Source organism: Otolemur garnettii, unplaced genomic scaffold (assembly GCF_000181295.1).
Source record: "Otolemur garnettii isolate 467f Iridium unplaced genomic scaffold, OtoGar3 scaffold00014, whole genome shotgun sequence".
NCBI classification, from domain to species: Eukaryota; Metazoa; Chordata; class Mammalia; order Primates; family Galagidae; genus Otolemur; species Otolemur garnettii.
Window position 1 is genome coordinate 2,196,420 of NW_003852409.1, and position 20,038 is coordinate 2,216,457.

Genomic DNA, 20,038 nt, shown 5'->3' on the forward strand with positions numbered 1-20,038 from the left:
AGTCTCTTGCCTCAGCCTCCAAAGTAGCTGGTACTACAGGCACCTGTCACTATGCCCAGCTATTTTTTGTTTGAGTTTGGCCAGGGCTGGGTTTGAACTCGCCACCCTCAGTATATGGGGTGGTGCCCTACCCACTGAGTCACAGACACCACCCAAAAATACATTCTTAACATTTGACTGTACTAGTCAGAAAAAGGCTGGAAGCAGAGCAGAATACAGGCTCATTCAACCAAAATGGCGCTATGTTTGGGCTGCCACTCCTCCAGAGACCCATAACTAAGCTGGGAAGTCCCAAAGAAAGATCACATAAAATAATGAAAACTTTCAAAGCTCAAAAATATTAAAGCTCTTCTATTTGAATGAATAAATCTGAGTGAATAATAGAATGAACCTAGTTTCTTCAGATGCTCAAACTAGAAGAACTTATAGAAGCCTTAGATTTTGTTTTATACAGGGATAGTAAGTATATAAAGCTTATTGAAGGAAAGGAAAGATGTTGAGGGGCATATTACTAACTTCTCCCATTTGACATTGTAAAGAAAAATCTACCTCCAAGGTAAGATCCTTTGATATCTGTTCCCAGTGACTATTGGTTCCTTGTTAGAAAGCAAGCACCCAACACTGGGCTGAGTCAATCATGTGATTTCTGAGTTGTTACCAAGTGTTGGCAGGAATCTGGATCAATTCTAGGTATTCAGCAGGAGTGTTTTAATCTACTCCAGGATGATTTGGGTCTTCAGATTATTTAACACCTTTTTCCAACGTGAATCTGAATCCTGGAGTCAGCATTCTACATGTTCATCAGGGTGGCTGACTGCCAGAGAGCATACTGGGTAATGTCTGCTGTTAGGTTGACCTGAGGTCACTGGCTCCCATCTACCCAGGGCTTGGCAGGCCCTGAGCCATGATCTGTGCCTATATCTTCACCCACTCAAGCAGAGGGTACCAGAAGCTGGGTCTCTAGCTCATAAAGGCCAGTAAGGGTACTGTAGCAAAACCCTCAGGTCAAACCTGGGAATCCATTGGCTTTTGTCTTAATGTGAAACTTTGTATTTATGGCATCCCTAAATTTGCCTAATTGGCCTGTGCTTTGCTTAGCAAAGGCTAAGGTAATTTAGGAACAACGTTTGACTTTTTTCCTGCCACCACCTATTGTCATACTAACTGTAACATCATCCCCCTGTCCTCATCCAGTCTGTGCAGCCATCCTTCTCTCTTGGCTATTGCAGACAGCAGGAGGTGCCTGCAGATCCCAGGCCAGTTCTCATCACTTTCCCCACCCTGGCAGGAACCTGTGCTTGGCAGGCTACCACATCACTGGCTATAGTCCAGGCCTCTGCCAGTTGAGTGCCTAGGTTGGTAGCAATGCTACAGGGTGTCTGAAATACCAAATCCTAGGAAGTGGGCACTTAGGCAGAGTTGTAGTAGAGTAAAGCAGAATATCAGGCAGTAAAAAGTTCAGTGCAAAGTTCACTAATTTTAAGTTTTGCATGGCTGGATGTGGTAGCTCTTGCCTGTAATCCTAGCACTCTGGGAGGCCAAGGCAAGTGGATTGCCTGAGCTCAGGAGTTCAAGACCACCTTGAGCCAGAACAAGACCTTGTCTCTAAAAATAGCCAGGTGTTGTGGTGGGTGCCAGTAGTCCTAGCTACTCAGGAGACTAAGGCAAGAGATTTGCTTAAGCCCAAGAGTTGGAGGTTGCTGTGAACTGTGATACCACAGCACTCTACTGAGGATAACAAAGTGAGACTCTGTCTCAAAAAATAAAACAAAACAAAAACAAGATTTGCAAAACTCACTAAGTTTAAATGATAGTCAGGCATAGTGGTGCAAGCTAGGCTAAGGCAGAAGATCCCTTGAGATCAGGAGTTCAAGGCCAGCCTTGGTAATGTAGGGGTATCTAGAAAAAAAAAATTAAATGATCAAGTATTGCAAAGCCTTCACAATTATCTCTGGTGTAAATAACAACATGTAATATTTCATTTTAAAATAGCCATTACCTCAGAAGAAGTATTCTTCACATTTTGTGTAGAACTTTTTAAAGCTGCTTTTTCCCCTAGTAACAAATAGGTTGACTGTGGCATCTTCTGCTCTGTGGATAGTTACCAAAACATGGAAATACTCATAAAGGAATCATTTCTTTGAGCTCTATAGGTCCATTAGGGGCCTGGGTAAAAACTGGAACAATAGAATATCATTCTTGTGGTGTATCTCCAACTACCTGGCCAGGTGGTCCTGGCACTGTTACAGCATAGCTTTCCAACTCAAAAGGCTTCATTATATGGCTGACATAGCTCCTCTTACATGACCTTAACTTGGTTTGCTAGGCTTTATATCCTTGAAGGAAGGAGGCCCTTGAGGAATTGTTTCTGAGGACTAAAAGGCAAGAAAACAGTCTGTTTGATAACATGAACAGTGACAAGGTGACCACAGTTGACTACAGTAGGAAATCAGAAAGGAATGGGGCATATCCTGAAAAACATATTTCTCAGAAAGCATACAATGTTAGAGGCATTTGGCTAGATGATTCTACCTCTTTTAAGGGTATGATAAGTAATGTATTATTGTAATTTATTCAAATTTATTTAATAAGTTGGAGCAATTGTTACTACATTACTGTGTTTAGAATATTTAGGCCTTCAGTTTTTTCTCTGGTAAAATTTCATTTATTCAAATCCAGCCTTAGATAGGGAAAAACTGTCTGTTGCAATCTCTTCTCGGTAATCTTCAAAGATCTCCAGCAGCAATAGTCAAGAATGCAAGGTCATCCCTTGCTCCTCTGGCCTCCAGGCCTCCCTTCCCCATTTCCCACATCTCTTCCTCCCTTTCCTTCCCTGAGCGTGGCTCAGCCTTGTCCTCCCTGAGCTCTCCCTCACTCCTTACTATCACCATCTTGTTCTCTATCTTGTTGCCTAGCATTTGCTCTGTTGTGTGGTGTGTGGGACTTCAGTCTTGTTTTGTGTGATCTCCATATTATTATGTCTTTCTTTATCTAGAGATAACTGTTTACTGAATACATGTTTTCGTCCCTGCCAATGTAAGTCTGAGGCTGGAACCACGGTGGCAATAGAGAAAGCAGAACAAAGTGAATTCCTTTGTTTTTCTCTTTCTGGGTTGCTTCATTTGTGTTCTCTTCTTTTAACTAATTTAGGTATGTGGGCAAAGACTATTCTGCTGCTCAGGAATTAATGGAAGATGAGATGAAGGACTATTACAGTAAGAACCCTAAAGTCACACCAGTCCAGACTGTGAACATCGGGCAGTTGCTGGCCATAAACGCTGAGGAAGATGCTTGGCTGCGGGCACAGGTCATCTCAACAGAAGAGAGCAAAATAAAGGCAAGCACTGTTTACTTTGTCACAGCATTGTGAAGGCAAAGGCAAACACCTTTTTATTTTTCAAGTGTAAAGAGTGATTCCTCACATTTTCCAAATGTAGATGTTGTACCCTTTCTAATTTTACAGTTTTCTCTGTAAGTTGAAAAGATAATAACTGTGAAAGATTATCTCTTTTGGCTTTCATGTCAGTAGTAGCCATACTATCTCAGAATTTTAGTTAAAGAAAACAATTCTTCTCCACATCAAAGTATGTATTACCCACGATCTAGTTAGGGAAAGGCCACTCATACCCTATCCGAGGGTATATGTTAAATACTGATAAGCCCAGACCTCTCTGGGTCTCTTATCAAGGCCAGTAATTTGGAGTGAGAAAAGCAGTACAGACCAGAGGAACTGTTCTCTCCCCTCCCTCTTCTGCAGCCAGGGCTTAGGTCGTTCTTGAGAGCTGCTCCCAACATTTCCCTCTCCATCCTCTTGGAAATGCCAGGAGCTCATTGAAGCCTCACTTTCTTCATCAGGCTCTAAGACTTGCAGGTGCAGCCACACTCCTGATCAGCCACTGCTCCCTTGCCTCTTCTTAACGTTAGTGCAGAGGTGGAGAAGCACAGTCTTCCAGAGGGCAGTAGTGTCTTCGGGCCTCAGGGCTCCCCGTATAATGTGCAGAGGAGCTGTATGGTAGCTCCCTCTGCCATACCATTGTCTGTACTCCTCTACTGGTTTTGATGTGTTATTTCTTTCTGCCTTGGTGGAAGCTGTTTGTTCAGAATTTATCATTTGAATACTGAGCCCTACCTCTTTATAGAGAATTTGTGAGGAGAACATCTTTTCTTTCCTGAGTATTAAGATGTCTCCCCTTCCCTAAAGGGAATTATACTTCAAGGCTTACATACATTCCCATCCATCCTGACGGAAAGGATTCCATGTAGGAGGGTGACCCTTGTCTCTAAGTTCTATCATCCTTTGTGTTTGTACAGAGGACAATGGGCTGTGAAGCGAAATGTGTCTAAGATCCATTGGCTTTCTCTAGATTTTTCAAGCTGGGGAATGTACATTGCTATGTCCTTTGTTCCACAATACAAAACTTTATTCCATATACTGCTGTCAGCCGAAGCTAATAATCCCATGTGTGTCATTGAGTGCAAATGACCAGTCCCTAAACTTGGGCTTAAGTCCCTCAGTTACTCTCGACTGAAGTACAAACACAAAGAGAAAGAGATGCTTGCTTTTTCTTACCCAGTTTGTTCAAGAGACGAGGCCCTAGCCTTCTCCATAAACAAATTTAACCCAACTACCTAACCACCCTTTCCTATTCACTGAGATATTTAGGAAATTCCTTAACTAATTTTCAGAGGCACAACTTCTAAGTAATTTGACTGACTTTTAAAAAATTGGAAAGCAGTTTGGCAGTTTCTTATAAAGTTGAACACTTACTGTATGACCTCTAGTACTTACATAAGAGAAATGAAAAGAAGTCTACAAATATGTTTGTACATACATACTTATAGCAGCTTTATTATTAATAATATTTCCAAACTGAAAACATCCCAGATGTTCACCAGCAGCAGGTGTATAATTACACAATTATTCATGTGGTCATGTATTCATGTAATATGATACTATTCAACTATAAAAAAGAATGAATCACTGGTATATGCAAACTTGTGGGTAAATCTCATAGACTTGGGCTGAGTTAAAGAAGCCAAATACAAAGATTAATGTTATTTGATTCCATACAAATGATGTCTAAAAGTAGACCAAATTCATCTGCAGTGGTTGAAGTCAGATCAGCAGTTTCCTGGGACAGGATACGGAGAGAGCTAATTGTAAAGGGCAAGAGGGAACTTTTAGAGAGGGTGGAAATGGTCCATATGTTGATTACAGTGATGGCATATAGGTATATACATTGATCAAAACCCATCAAACTGTATACTTTTAGTAGGTATCTTTTATTCAGTGTAAATTATACTTGGATAAAGGTTGAAAAAAATATGGAAAAAGCTAAGGACCATGTTGATCATTGGACCAGTGGAGAGCACAGGGCTTATTATGGTTAGCACCTTGGGTTCTAGTCCTAACTCTGTCTATATTTGTTTTTATGCCTTTAATCAAGTCCCTTTATTCCTCTGGGCCTCTAGTTGATAGAGGATGACTCTCCCTAAATGTTCTTAAATAAACTTCTATTTCCTGTCTACTTTTTTTTTCACTGCCCTTAATGAGTTTAGCAAAAGCTAAACTGTTCTAAGGCATAGGGATTTCATATGAACCATACATACTAGTGACACATAAACAGTGCAACAATGTCTATGCTAAATAAGGCAAAGATATCTTCCTGTCTGAAGTTGCTTGGGCTTTTGGTCTTATTTGCCTCCACCGTGGGAGTTTAAGCTCTGGAGTCATAAAGACCTGACTGTGAGTCTCAGCTCTACCATCTTTAGTTATAGGGCTTAGGAAAGTCATTTAACTCTCTGATTCTTCATCTGTAAAATCAGATATCACTGTCATGTTACTGTCTACCCAATGCACCTTTATTCCCTTTTTTTTTACAGTTATAGAGCAAGAGACAAGACAGAAAAGTCCTTGGTCACAAGAAGTTTATGTTCTAATGAGAAAAAAATAATAAACAAGTATACAAAAAAATACACAGACAATTTTAGTGCAATGAAGGAAATAATTAGGGTGCTACAATAGAAAATAACTGAAGGAAGGGAAAGGCAGAGTGATGTGATCTCATCTAGATGCTTCCAAAGTAGTCCTGGTACTGTTTAGGGGGGTGGTGGATTGTAGTAGGGCACAGAAGGAAAGTAAAAATGGTTTAGTTGCCTGTTATAATAGCTAACTACCTGGGAACCTGAATTGGGTAGCAGTAGTGGAGACACATAATGGGAGATTCAGGCTATATTTGGAGGTACAACTGACAGGACACTAATTGGTTGGATGTGAGGAGTGAGCAAAAGGGAAGACTTGAGATGGCTGCTGGGTTTGGGGCTTAAGCAACTGGATGGATTTGTTGCCATTCATTGAAATCGAAAGGTCAGAGAGAACAACAAGTATGGGAGACAGTCAAGAATTTTGTGGGACCTATTAGATTTGAGAATAGCTATTAGGTATCACATAGATGAATTTAGAGTTCAAGGAGTGGTTAAGGTCAGCATATATCTCCACTGGCACTGGGAGGCATCTGTGTGTGTTTGATGTCATGGGCCTTCCCATGTAAGGAAGATCACCTAGGGGAAGAATAACCATAAGAGGGGAGAGGAAGGGCTCAGAACCAGCATTTAGATGGTGGACGTCAGAGGAGCAAAGAAAATGGTAAGGACGGCAAAGAAGAGGAAAACTAAGAGGGTAGTGTTGTAGAGGCCAGGAAAAGAAAGTATCTCACGAAGAAAAGGAGTGACCAGCTGTGTCATTGACACTAAGAGTTACAGACTGTTTATCAGGAATAAAAATGGTAGCTTAATATTTTGTCCATCGTAAGTTCTTAAGACAGCAGTGGCTGTAGCAATCCTGTCCTGATTTTGTTCTCCACCTTCATGTGAAGTTGCTAGCTAAAATGATTTCTCACTTTATGTGGAGAAGGCCCAGCTACTTAGCATCAATCTTGTTTCTCTTAAACTGAACTTTGCCTGGAAGCGGGTACTGATCTCCTCCTTCTTATTTCCCACCTGGTGAATAGGAGAAACAGGAGCATGCAGTCACACCCTGAGGTTGGTGTCAGTTTGGCCTAACCCAGATGCACACCCTCTGGTGTCTGCTGGATGTTCCTAAGTGGTGCTAAGAGACCTTTGGCCACTTGATGGTGCCAGAGAACCAGGTATGGACCAGCCAGGATGAGCTTCCTGGTACTCTCATACAGGACATGAGAGAAAGAAAGTACTCAGCCTTCACAGAGCAACGGGCACAGGGCAGTGTGTGGTAACAGTCACACTGGGCAGTCCATAGGCACACATGTTATAAAAAAACTTCAGCTGCCATACAAGTACATGGGACTGTGTTTAAAACAAAAAAGAAACAAGCTACAAATACTACAGAAACACTTTGACACTTTCGGAGCAGTTATTCTTCAGTTTTGTGCTAAGATTACATTCTGAATTTCCCAAGAGTCATGGTTACGCATGATATGTCCGGTGTTAGACTGTGTTATCTCTGTTTGGGGTCTGGGAAGAGCAAACTCCACCTCATAGGTGGTGATAGCTATTAAAGGAAATGAGAGCTGCCTAACTCCTGAGGCCTATAAGAAGAGTAGGTGCCAGTTTAGGACTGGAGAAACAGACTTGTGCACTTCAATGGCCAACTGCCAGACATGGGACCCTGCCAGTGATCTAGGCCTATGACAGTGTTGAGTCAGAAGTGGCCTCCATCTTTTGATATGGGGCAGACAAGCCCTATAGGTCCACTTATCAGATGGTCAGGGAAAGGAATTAGGATCTCTCTGCCTCTTCTTTTTGTCTCTTAGATTCTCTTCTGGAGGGAATTTTTGTTTTGTGTGGTTAGTACACACAAAGCTTTTAGGTACTAAGAAGCTGATCTATGGACTTTATTTTTCTGCAGAAAATGAAAGGGACCTGCCTCTGTATTAGTTAATATTTCTTAGCCTAGCCTTTGCCCTGGCTTTCATTGTTGTTGTTATTGTTGTTTTAAAAACCATCTGCTTTAATTAGAGAAACATACTAGATCTTTAGCATTTTCCCTAAGATTTCTTAGTTATCTTTCTAAACCGTAGCTTAATGTTTCTCAAAAATGCTTTATGTTTATATAGTCCTTTTCAGCTGAAGATTCTGTAGATACTCTAAAAATAATATCCAGGCTCTTAATGATCTGTGCTAATGGTGAGAAAGAGCCATGCAGATTCCTGCAAACACAGAACTCTGTCCAGCAGATTTGGAGCCTTTTGTTGAGTTGGGTGAAAGCCTAACTCAGCTTCACATTCCTGAAAAAAACAGGAGTTCCAATTTTTTTCTGTTAGCAGTCCATGTCTCCTAGCCATGAAATCATTGTTGTCATTGACAGAAGCATCTCACCCCCCTGGAAGCACAACAGCTGAGAGAAGCCATACAAATGCTGCTTTGGCAATTTAGATTCTGATAAAGACCACAAGAAAAATGCCCATTCTAGAAACAAGTACTGCTGCCCAGGAATGGGTGGAAGTGTGTAACTGAAGAAGAATAAGGTTTGAAACTAGACCCTTATCTCTTACCATATACAAAAATCAAATCAAAATGGATTGAAGAATTAAATATAAGACCTGAAACTGTGAAACTACTAAAAGAAAATATTGGGGAAATGCTTTAGGACATTGGTCTGGGCAAGGACTTCTTGAGTAATACCGCCAAAGCTAAATTAGACAAATGGGATCATATGAAGCTAAAAAGCTTCCGTTTTTTATCCTTTAAGGTAAGTTGAGATTCTTGTGTACAGCAGATATCGAGTCTGAGTTTATGTATCCAGTCAGCCAGCCTGTGCCTCTTTACAGGACAATTTAAACCATTCACATTAATTGAGAGAATTGATAAGCCTGGTTGTATTTTGGGTGTCATGATTTTCAGATGTCCAGTGGACATTTTTAATCCTTTCACCACTGTGGAAGTTGGGTTTTGTTCAAAAATTTCTGGGTGACTTTACTTTGGAGGTAGAGCATTGCACTGGTCATTGTGGAGGATGGGTCTGAGAATATTCTGGAGAACTGGTTTAGTTGTGGCAAATTTCTTTAACATGTCTATGTTATTAAAATATTTGATTTCTCCATCACAAATGAAACTCAGTTTAACTGGATCAGGATTCTGGGCTGGAAATTGTTTTGTTGTTTCAGGAGACTGAAAGTTGATGACCATCTTCTTCTGGCTTGAAACGTTTTGGCTGAGACATCTGCAGTCGTTCTGATATTTCTCTCTTTGTAGGTGATGCTTTCCTTACATCTGGCTGCTTGCAGAATTTTCTCCTTTATCTTAACTTTGGCAAAGTTAATCACAATGTGTCTAGGAGATGCTTATTTGGATTGAGTCTTGCTGGGGTTCTGAAACTATCTGAAGTTCTGTATCTCTTGCAATGCTTGGGAAATTCTCCTCCAAAATCTCTTGGAGAAGAGCATCTGTATCTTTAGGGCCATTCACTTCTCCTTTGGGAATTCCGATAAGACAAATGTTTGATTTTTGTTTGTTTGTTTGTTTGTTTCCAGTTGTTGGCCAGGGACAGGTTTGAACCCACCATCTCTGGTATATGGAGCTGGTGCTCTACTCCTTGAGCCACAGGTGCTGCTGAATGTTTGATCTTTTGGAGTAATCCCACAACACTCTCAGGGAATGATCAGTTTTTGCTCTCCATTTGTCTACCTCTTTTGAGTGTTTGGGAACATTCAAAAGCTTTGTCTTCAGTTTCAGAGATCCTTTTTTCTGCCTGGTCAACTCTATCACTGAGGGATTCTACTCTATTTTGGAGTTCAACTAGTTTTTTCATTTCCTTGAGCTCTGCTATCTCTTTTCTCATTATGTCCATATCTTTGATGACTTGGGCTTTGAATTCATTAATTTCTTGAGACAATTTTAGAACTACTCTTTGGAATTCAGTTTCTATTGTTTCTTCCATTCTATTTATCTTATTTGCAATCTATATTCTTCGACGTGTGACCTTGGTACCATTTGCCCATGCATGGCATCTTCAGTTGTATCTCCTTTGTCATTTCTTGGGGGGGAGGGGAGGGTTGATCTACTCTGGTTATTCATGTTGCCAAAGGTCTTCAGTTGAGTCCACGCCATGTTTATTTTCCACTGTTTGGTTATTAGAACTGGTAAGATGAGATTGAATTGGGGTTCCCAGGCAGTAGAGATAGCCCCTTACCAAATCGCTAGGCTTTGTAATTGTGGCTTATCTCCTACAACCTTATGAAGGCATCTTACAGAGTTTTCACCAGAGATTCTGAGGACCTACTTGGTGAGATAGTGCAAGCTAGCTCTTTTTCTGATATCAGCCAACTTCTATCCTATCCTAAGAAGCCATGTATTAGATTTAAATCTCAACTGTGAAGAGATACAAACAGCTGTGGTGCCCAGCCCCCACCCTTCAGTTTTTTTCCACTACAGAACTTTGAAGGTCAGCCTCAGAATGTCCCCAAGTGGATGGCCCCAGACACAGGTTCCAATTGTCTCAGGCAGTGCAAACCCTGCTCAACAGAGAGGGGTTCAAGGGTCTCCAACAGCACAATTGGAGCCAGGGATCCACACTCGCACCAGTCCACACTGTTATCCGCTTCTCTGCCCACAGGCCCAGTTGGAACCAGGGGCCATGCCCCCACCCACCAGTCTCAGTCCACACCCAACTAGTGTCTGCTTGCCAGACCAATTGGAGTCAAGGGACCACGCCCCTTCCTGCCAGTCTCAATCCACTGCCTGACAAGCCTCTGTTTGCTGGCTCTGTAGAGTCAGAGCACCACACCCAGCCCTCAGGTCTCAGTCCTCACCCGGTAAGCCTCTGCTTACCAGCCCTGCTGGAGACAGGGACCATGCCCTAGCCCTCAGGTCTTGGTTCACACCCAGCAAGCCACTGCTCGAGGGTTCTGCTGGAATCAGGGGACCACACCCTTGCTCTCAGGTCTCAGTCCATGCCTAGCAAGCCTTTGCTCTCAGGCCTAATAGGGGCTGGGGACCAGCCCTGTTTGCCAAACTCAGTCCACACCGGGTAACCACTCTCCTGCTGTGAGTGCCATCAGAGCCAGGGGTTCTGCATCCCATCTCGCCAGGCACAGCCCAAACCAAGTGTCAACACCACCACTGGCTGGGCATAGTCATAACCAGGGGACTTCTCCTCCTCCTGCCAAGTGTCCCTTTCTTCCCACACCCTTTTTCTTCCCCATTCGTCACAGATTCCATCCTGATGGTTGACAGTCCACACTATGCCCAGATCTCTCAGGACAAGACCAAACACTGTGCTCTGCAGGGGGCAGAACTTCAGACTGCCATGTGAGGGGGAAAGGGTAGACTAGGAGTTTGGACTTGTGAGGGAAAATATCTGTTCAATTTTATGCCTGGTGGGGTGGTGTCTAGGTTCATAAGTGGGACCTCCCTGGAGAAAGAGACCTGGAGTTTAGTGGCTCTCTCCAGCGAGGTAAAACAAGAGGTCTTTTGTTTCCAGCTGGTTAGCAGATAGCCTGTGGCAGCCCCCTTGCTTTGGGCGGGGGTTGGGGGAGGGTCCCGTCCTCTAGTCTATAGGCTTTGACCTGAAATTTGTTTTCTTGAATGATCTTCCTTTGAGTTACAGCTTGCCAAACTTCTTTCCTTCCCACCTTTGGCTTCATAGAGTCTGATTCCGTCCAGTTTTTCTTCCTCTGCTAAGGAGCCTCTGCTGAGGGTTGCTACCAGTCAGCCATTTTCCCAGAATTCCCCCTAAAAAGCTTCTGCCCAGCAAAGGGAAATAGTCAACAAAGTGCAGAAACAACCCACAGAATAGGATAAGGGATTAATAATTGGAATATATAAGGGGCTCAAACAACTCAATAGAAAAAAAAATCAAATAATCCTATTTAAAATGAGCAAAGGATATGAATAGACATTTCTCAAAAGAAGACATGCAAATGGCTGTTGGGTATATGAAAAAATCCTCAGCATCATTAGTCATCAGGGAAATGCAGATCAAAACTACAATGAGAAAACATCTCACCCAGTTAAAATGGTTTTTATCAGAAAGACAATAATGAATATGGGCAAGGATATGGATAAAGGGGAACCCTCATACACTATTGGTAGGAAGATAAATTGTTATGATTATGGGAAACTGTGGATTTTCCTCAAAAATCTGGAAAAGAACTGCCTTATGACCCAGCAGTCCCTCTGCTGAGTATATTTCAGTATACTGAAAAGATATTTGTACCTCATGTTTGTTGTAACACTTATTCACAATAGCCAAGATATGGAATCAACTTAAGTGTCTATCAGTGGATTAATGGTTAAAGAAATTGTGGTATATAAATACCATAGAATATTATATATCAAAAAAAAAGAATGAAATCCTACCATTTGCAACAACATGCATGGAACTGGAGAACATTATGTTAAGTGAAATAAGCCAAGCACAGAAAGACAAATATCATGTATTCTTACTCCTTTGTAGGAACAAATATTAAAAATAGTTGATTTCATGGAGGCAGAGAGTAGAATGATAGTTACCAGAAGCTGAAAAAAGTAGCGAGGAGGGAGGATAAAGTAGGGATGGTTGATGGTTAATGGGTACAAAATATTTGATAGCACAACAAAGTGAGTATAATAAGCAGTAAGTTTATTGGATGTTTATTAAGCAGTAAGTTAATTAGCAGTAAGTTAGGATGTGTTTTAAAATAGCCATTAGATTTGTAAGTTCAAAATGTCTGATTTCCTTAAGTACCATTTCACTCTGACACTTCTTGGGTTTTTGTTGTTGTTGTGAAGGTACATATTCATTCTTTCAAACTTGTTTCAACTTGTGATTATCTTTAAATTTTTTTAAGTGCAATTTTTCTGAAACCATAGATAATCAAAAATGCGTGTTATTTTTTATTACAAGTTCCATCATGGAACCAATGCAGTGCCAACAATTTGAAATATAAACAGAGTGTTTGGGAAGGATGTAGTTAATGAACGCACAGTATATCTATGATTTAAGAAGTTCCATTCTGGCAATGTTAATTTTGAAAATGAGCCATGTGGGTGACCTGATTTCAAGGTGGATAATGATGAGCTGAAATCTTTAGTGGAATTGAATGCATCTCAACGTATGCATGAATTAGCAACAAGGTTTGACATTATAGTCCAACAATATTGGAACATTTGAAACAAATTGGCATGATAAAAAAGGAGGATAGCTGAGTTCTGCACGAATTAAACAAGTGTTAGAAGAGAGATCTCCTCAAAGCCTTCCTTTATTTGCTGTTACAACATAAAAGCGAACTATTTTTATGTAGTATTGTTAGATGTGATGAAAAATGGATTAATTTTGACAATGGCAAGTGTTTGGCACAATGGTTGGATAAAGATGAAGCATCAGAATGCAGTCCAAAACTGAATATTTCATTAAGAAAAAAAAGCTAATGTCTGTTGATCCAGTGCTAGTATTATCCACTGTAGCTTTAGGAAATGTGGTCAGTCAATTACAATGGATGTTTACTGCAACCAATTGGACAAAATGATGAGGATGCTTGTGATTAAACAGCCAAGATTGGTAAATAGTGACAGGACAGTCTACTTGCAGGGCAACACTCCACTGCATGTTGCACAGATACAGCGGCTGACATTACAGAAACTGGACTTGGAAACTCTTTGTCAGCTACTGTATTCTCCAGGCCTCCAGCTACCATTTCTTCCAGGTTTTGACCACTTTTTGCAAGGAAAAATACTCAGTTCTCAACAAGCTATGGAAAACGCCTTTGTGATTTCATCAGCAGTCACTGTCCAGGCTTCTTTGCTGCTGTCGTACACAGCTACCATTACGATGGCAAAGCTGTGTCAACAGTTAAGGCGCATGCTTTGATTAATTGTACTGCTTGTTTGAGATATAATAAGCTTTGGCTTCAAACTCGGACATTTCAGATTTAATGACCTAATAAAACTGTGGAATTAGAATGTTCCTAACACAAAGAATTGTTAAATCCCTGAGGTGATAGATACCCCAATTACCATGTTTTGATTAATTCACACTGTAGGCCTGTATCAAAACATCACATGTACCCTATAAAGATGTACAACTGTTTTATGTCCATAACAATTAAAAATTTTTTTAGAGAAGAAGAAGGGGAGGGAGGCATTATGATATTAGTGGAAGTGGCTGAGGGCTGACAAGTTGGCAGAACCAGATAGGTGTCCTGCTGAGCAATTGGCAGCAGCAAGGCAACAGGGCTGAGCAGTCTTACAAAAGTGAGAGGAAGGGGGCTGGGACCTGAGCAGGAGCCCTGGTTTCCGTGGTTTCAGCCCCAGCCTTTCTCTTTAGGGGTAAGGCAGGGGAAATCTCTCCTGACTTTTTCTAGGTAGCTGTGGCAACAGTTAACTTGCTGATTAGAGGATAAAATAGAGCCAGTTAAATCTATCAAATGTTTTTTTAAGATGAGGAAGAACTTGAGTCTAAACATTGTTGGCTTTTTTTTTTTTTATCATTAGGTATGCTATGTTGACTATGGCTTTAGTGAAAATGTTGAAAAGAACAAAGCATACAAATTGAACCCGAAGTTTTGTTCACTATCATTCCAAGCTACCAAGTGTAAGCTTGCAGGTAAGAGGAACTTTTTAAAAAATTCTATTTGAGTAGGTTATTACCACTATACTTTTGGGTGGTTAAATCCTAAAATGGACTAGGTATCTCAAGATGTTATAATGTCTTATTTATTGATAGGTTTAAATAAATTTGTGTATACTATGCTCTTTATAAGGTGTGATCATTATAAAAATGTTATAAAGTTTTTATTACACTTTATGTTATACATATAATTATAATTTATTATAAAAAATGTCATTGGCTGGTTCAGTGCCCATAGGACAGTAGTTATGGCACCAGCCACATATACCAAAGGTGGCAGGTTCAAGCCTGGCCCAGGCCACCTAAACAACTGCGACAACAACAACAACAAAAATAGCTGGGTGTTGTGGCAGGTGCCTATAGTCCCAGCTACTCAAGAGCTGAGCAAGAGAATCTCTTAGACCCAAGAGTTCAGGGTTGCTGTGAGCTGTGACACCATGGCACTCTACCGAGGGCTGTCGGTAGAGACTGTAATGAGACTGTCTCAAAAAAAAAAAAAAATGTCATTGGCCATCTTGAAGATATTTTTCTTCTTCCAGCTGCCTTAGTAACAATTGATAGCAGCCCTGTGTCATGAGATTTGATTAGTTTCGATCTCCTTGTTCAAGGCATTGTGAGGTCACTTTCAGCCCCTCTCCCACTGATGGCCTGTGGTAATGCTTACACTCAAACATGAGTATAGTTTTTTGCGTAGTCCATATATGACTATTCTTTCCTCTGCAAGGAAGATAGAGGAATGCACATGTAGAGAGTGACATTGTAGGGATAACCTTAAAGCATAGAAGTCATGTTCATGATGAGGAAAGATTGAAATATACATCATGGCATGGGAGTTTGGTGCAGAAAATGATTGAACTACTTCATGAAGACTCTGAAGAAATAAATGGCTCCTTCCTAGTTAGGTTTAGTCCTAATGTCACAGAAGCTGGGTTTGACTCCATCTATGAGATAAACCAGAAGACATTATTTAAAACAGGCATCCTCAAACTACAGCCTGCGGGCCACATGCAGCCCACCTAGGACATTTATCTGGCCCACCAGTTGTTTTTGCCACCGTTGCCTGTCTGGCTTAGCAGCTGACTCGTCCTGGGGCCAGCTGTCTGGCCCCTCAATGGTCTGAGGGACAGTGCACTGGCCCCCTGTTTAAAAAGTTTGAGGCCCCCTGTTTTAAAAGCCTGTTAAAACCTGCGGAAGGGAATTGGTTTCGGAAAGAACCATATCAAAAGCAAAGGGCAGGATTTAGAAAAGAAGGGTTTGAGAAAAGCTACAAAGTTATGTCTAGAGATCAGAACAAGAGAAGAGTATTTCACAAGAAATCTACATGTTAGCACATAGATTTTTGTTTTTGTTTGTTTGTTTTGAGACAGAGTCTCAAATTGTGCCCTGGGTAGAGTACAATGGCATCATCATAGCTCAGAGCAACCTCCAATTCCTGGGCTCAAGCAGTTTTCTTGCTTCAGTTTTTCTATTTTTAGTAGAAACAGGGTCTTGCTCTTGCTCAGGCTGTTCTCAGATTCATGAGCTTAAGCAATCTACCAGGCTTGGCCTCCCAGAGTGCTAGATTACAGGTGTGAGCCATAGCACATGACCTAGCACATGGGATCTAAAGGGGAAAAATATATAAGAAATACTCACTGTAGCACTGTTAGGGGAAGTCTGAGCTAGTTTTAATTAGTTTACTAGATTAACCTAAAGGGTAAGGTAAAGAGGATTATAAAACAAAGCTTTCATATAAAATTTAATAATTTTGTGTTAGATTCATAATTTTAATATGTAGTCAAAACAGACATTATCTAGCCATCCTAAAATAATTTTGCTAATTAAGTATAAATTAAAATATTCAATATTTTTCAGGATTGGAAGTTCTAAGCGATGATCCTGATTTAGTGAAGGTGGTTGAATCTTTAACTTGTGGAAAGATCTTTGCAGTGGAAATACTTGACAAAGCTGATATTCCACTTGTTGTTTTATACGATACCTCAGGAGAAGATGATATTAATATCAATGCCACCTGCTTGAAGGCCATATGTGACAAGTCACTAGAGGTTCACCTGCAGGTACCACCGTGATCATTGTCTGTTAATATACTGTATGAAATAAAATCATCAGAAAAGAATGTTACAAGTTTTAGTCTAATAAATGGTAGAGATAGAATATGTATATACTGTTAGGGGGAAAGAAGAGGACCAACTGGAAGGGGGCCAAAAATTTAATAGTAATTATTTATTAGGAATGGGGTTTTTTTTCAGTGTCTGCAACAACCATATATTGATTTTATATGAAATTATTTCATAAAGATAATGAGGGATGATATTAAAAAGGGAAAACTGGGTTCATGAAGATATTTATTATTAGCTTTAACATTTTTAAACTGTGAAGAATACCCAAAAAGAAGGAAACTTTAAATAAATTATAGAACATTCATTCTAGAGAATCAATGAGGTGTTTAAGATGATCATTTTAAAGACGTCCTAAAAACAATGGGAAATTTTTTGTTTTAATAAGTAGAACAATTATGAATTGTCTTTATATTATGATTTGATCAAAATGACTAAAACTAAATGATTACTTTGATTATAAATTTTATTTGATTTATACATTTACTTTGATTAAAAATTACTAAAATTTACGTGGCCTATGGTTGGAAAGTAGACCAATAATAGAATTGATTTGTGAGAGTCTTTTATTTTTGTTAATGTTGCAAAAACATGGTTTATGTGATAATTATTTTTCTAAATGGAGAGAAAATGAACCAATGTTAAGAGTATTCTTATCTTTTCAAACAATGGAATGTGGCAATACATGCAGAATGTCTATTTTGTGCCTGACACAAATGTTATTAGATACTCCTTTTGGAAGGAGAGGAATCCAAATTAGTTTTTTACATTTGAATTATGAATTTCATTTCATTCTATCTTCTAACTTAAATGATTTTAAAATGCAAATACTTTTAATGGGATATTTAAGTAGATACACCTTAGATAGGTACGAACTGTATCCTGTTCTCAAGCATCTTGGGGTGTTCTTTGTCTATTTTAGGTTGATGCCATGTACACAAATGTCAAAGTGACTAATATTTGCTCTGATGGGACACTTTACTGCCAGGTGCCTTGTAAGGGTCTGAACAAGCTCAGTGACCTTCTCCATAAGATAGAGGACTACTTCCATTGTAAGGTATGGTGGAACATCTAAAATAGCCCCAAAATTACAAGAAAGAGTGGTTCACTAAATTACATAAGCATGAGTAATTTTTAATTGTTTGAGGTAGAATCTCTAGAATAATAGATAAGAGCACCAGACATCAGAACTTTGAAAGAACATATACCATTTCAGTATCATAAAATGATGATGATAATAGTGTATATCAAAGGATTGTCATGAGGACTAATCACAGTACTGCTTCACACAGAGCATGGCATACAGTAAGTACTCAACAATCAGTAGATTTATTATTTACAACATGCAGTTGATGAAGCCACCATGCAGTTGCCTGTGCCTCTGTCTGCCAGAGCCAACTCAGACAATGAAGAAACCTGGGAATTTAGGAGAATAACACTTTCCTTTGTAATTCTGGCCTTCATTCCTTCTCAGGCATCATTCCCCAAGCCCTTTATGGCCCCCGAGAACCTGCTGCCTGGTAAATGTGGTTCTGCAGTTTAAATTGTATTAATAAGCACTTTATACTTTAATCCTAGTATTTTTTTTTTCTGAATCAAGATCTGTAGAGGTTTTGTTTTAATTTCCTAAAGTGCTTTGCTTACCTCCATTAGGACTTTATAGTTGTAATCCAGAATATGCTGTGGCTTCCAAGTTACTAAATCCTCCTGTTTCTTAAACACTGGCGCCCTCATGCCTGGAAGTGAACCTTTTCCTCTAACCTGCAGAGCACATTGGATACTTTGGGACACCTATATTTAGCTTTGTATTGTAGCTATTTACCTCACTAGAGAGTAGGTTTATTTCCTTACTAGAGTTTAGGCTTCTTGGTGCCTTACCAGTTTTCTCCATCCCTTATAGTACCTAATCTAGTGTCTTACATAGAAAAGTATTTCAAAATATTTGCTGAATCAGATTAAATCTCCATTCAGGATATAGTCTAGAATTGAAGTATCAGATCTATAGTTTTATGTCTTTCTGTGTTAAACAGATGTCATGTGTATGTGTATGTCTCGAGATCATTACTTAAATTGAATTTGCTAGTCTCTTGGAGACACCCAAAGAGGCTAACTCTAGTGACTCAATTATATGGATGTCCTTATAACCTATAGTGGTGAAAAAAAGCACTCTTGATATTTCCTAGTGTCCTGGTAACCCAAGTGGAGACACTGCCTTTGAGCAGAGTAGAAACACTCACCCTGAACAGAAAGAGATCATGGATAGGTCCCCAAAATCAAACTACAGCAGAAGAGGAAGATGAAAAGACCTATAGCTACGATTTGCTGGCACTGATAGGCATATTTGTGTTGATAATATTTTTTTTGTTCTGGAATTAAATTCTTCATATCTTTGAAACTGAATGTTAAAGAGATGAAAAGAATAGGCCTTACTGACAGCCCAGCCTCCTCACTTTTCATCCATGCTGCTCTCGTACTTTTTGTCAGATCAGCACTTCATGTGTAACTAAGGGATCTGGAGCCTAAATAAATCATACTGACCTCTACACTAACGTTTCAGACTTTTTAATAATGCTGTTGTATGAGCTACATGCACGTAGGGAGAGTAAATCACTGACGTCAACAAATGCATGAGTAACAAGGCAGAAGTTTTATAACCCTGGCACATTTGCTGCATCCCCTGCAGTCTACTCCTTGGGGAAAGGGCTTGCAGAAGTCTGATTACTTGCGGGTATAACAGTCTACCTGTGCCACAGCCATCTGTTTTTCTAATGGTGTAGCAATATGCTCTTTGGTAACAGTAATAAAATATCACACGTTTTCTGTTTTGTAGCACATGACCTCTGAGTACTTCGTTTCATTACCCTTCTGTGGGAAAATCTGCCTCTTCCACTGCAAAGGAAAATGGTTAAGAGTAGAGGTAAAATCAGTCACTTGTCTTTTTTAACTTATTTTGAAATGCTTCAAATAAACAGAATTTTAAAAATTGGAATAAGCACCCATGGACTTATATCACCAGTGTGAAGCACCCCGTTTAACATCTCTTCTTTTTAACCGTACCCTGAGGGTGAATTTGTGTTTCTTATTCTTATTATGTGTTCATATTCTTATTGTTATTTATATCTATACACATATAATTTTACTATATATTTTTAATATTTAGATAGTAGAAATATGGAAATGAATAGTATACAGAATATGCATATATTAAAAAGTAAATGAATATAAATGAATAAGTTTTAAAATTTTATATAATAAAATGTACTTAGGTACATGCTTTTTCATTCATTATGTTTGTGAGATTCAGCCATATTGATATGTGCAGCTCTAGTTCATCTGT

General features: G+C 39.7%; 1 protein-coding gene across 2 annotated transcripts in view; it reads left to right on the forward strand.

The window, feature by feature from the left end:
* Positions 1–20,038, forward strand: part of TDRD7 (tudor domain containing 7) — a 90,206-nt gene that overhangs the window by 49,578 nt on the left and 20,590 nt on the right. For both annotated transcript variants that reach the window (XM_003785152.2, XM_023510501.1), the window contains exons 8-12: positions 3,151–3,337; positions 14,449–14,560; positions 16,439–16,641; positions 17,624–17,758; positions 19,532–19,618. In XM_003785152.2, the coding sequence (XP_003785200.1) occupies positions 3,151–3,337; positions 14,449–14,560; positions 16,439–16,641; positions 17,624–17,758; positions 19,532–19,618 (724 nt within the window). The remainder of the gene's footprint in view (positions 1–3,150; positions 3,338–14,448; positions 14,561–16,438; positions 16,642–17,623; positions 17,759–19,531; positions 19,619–20,038) is intronic.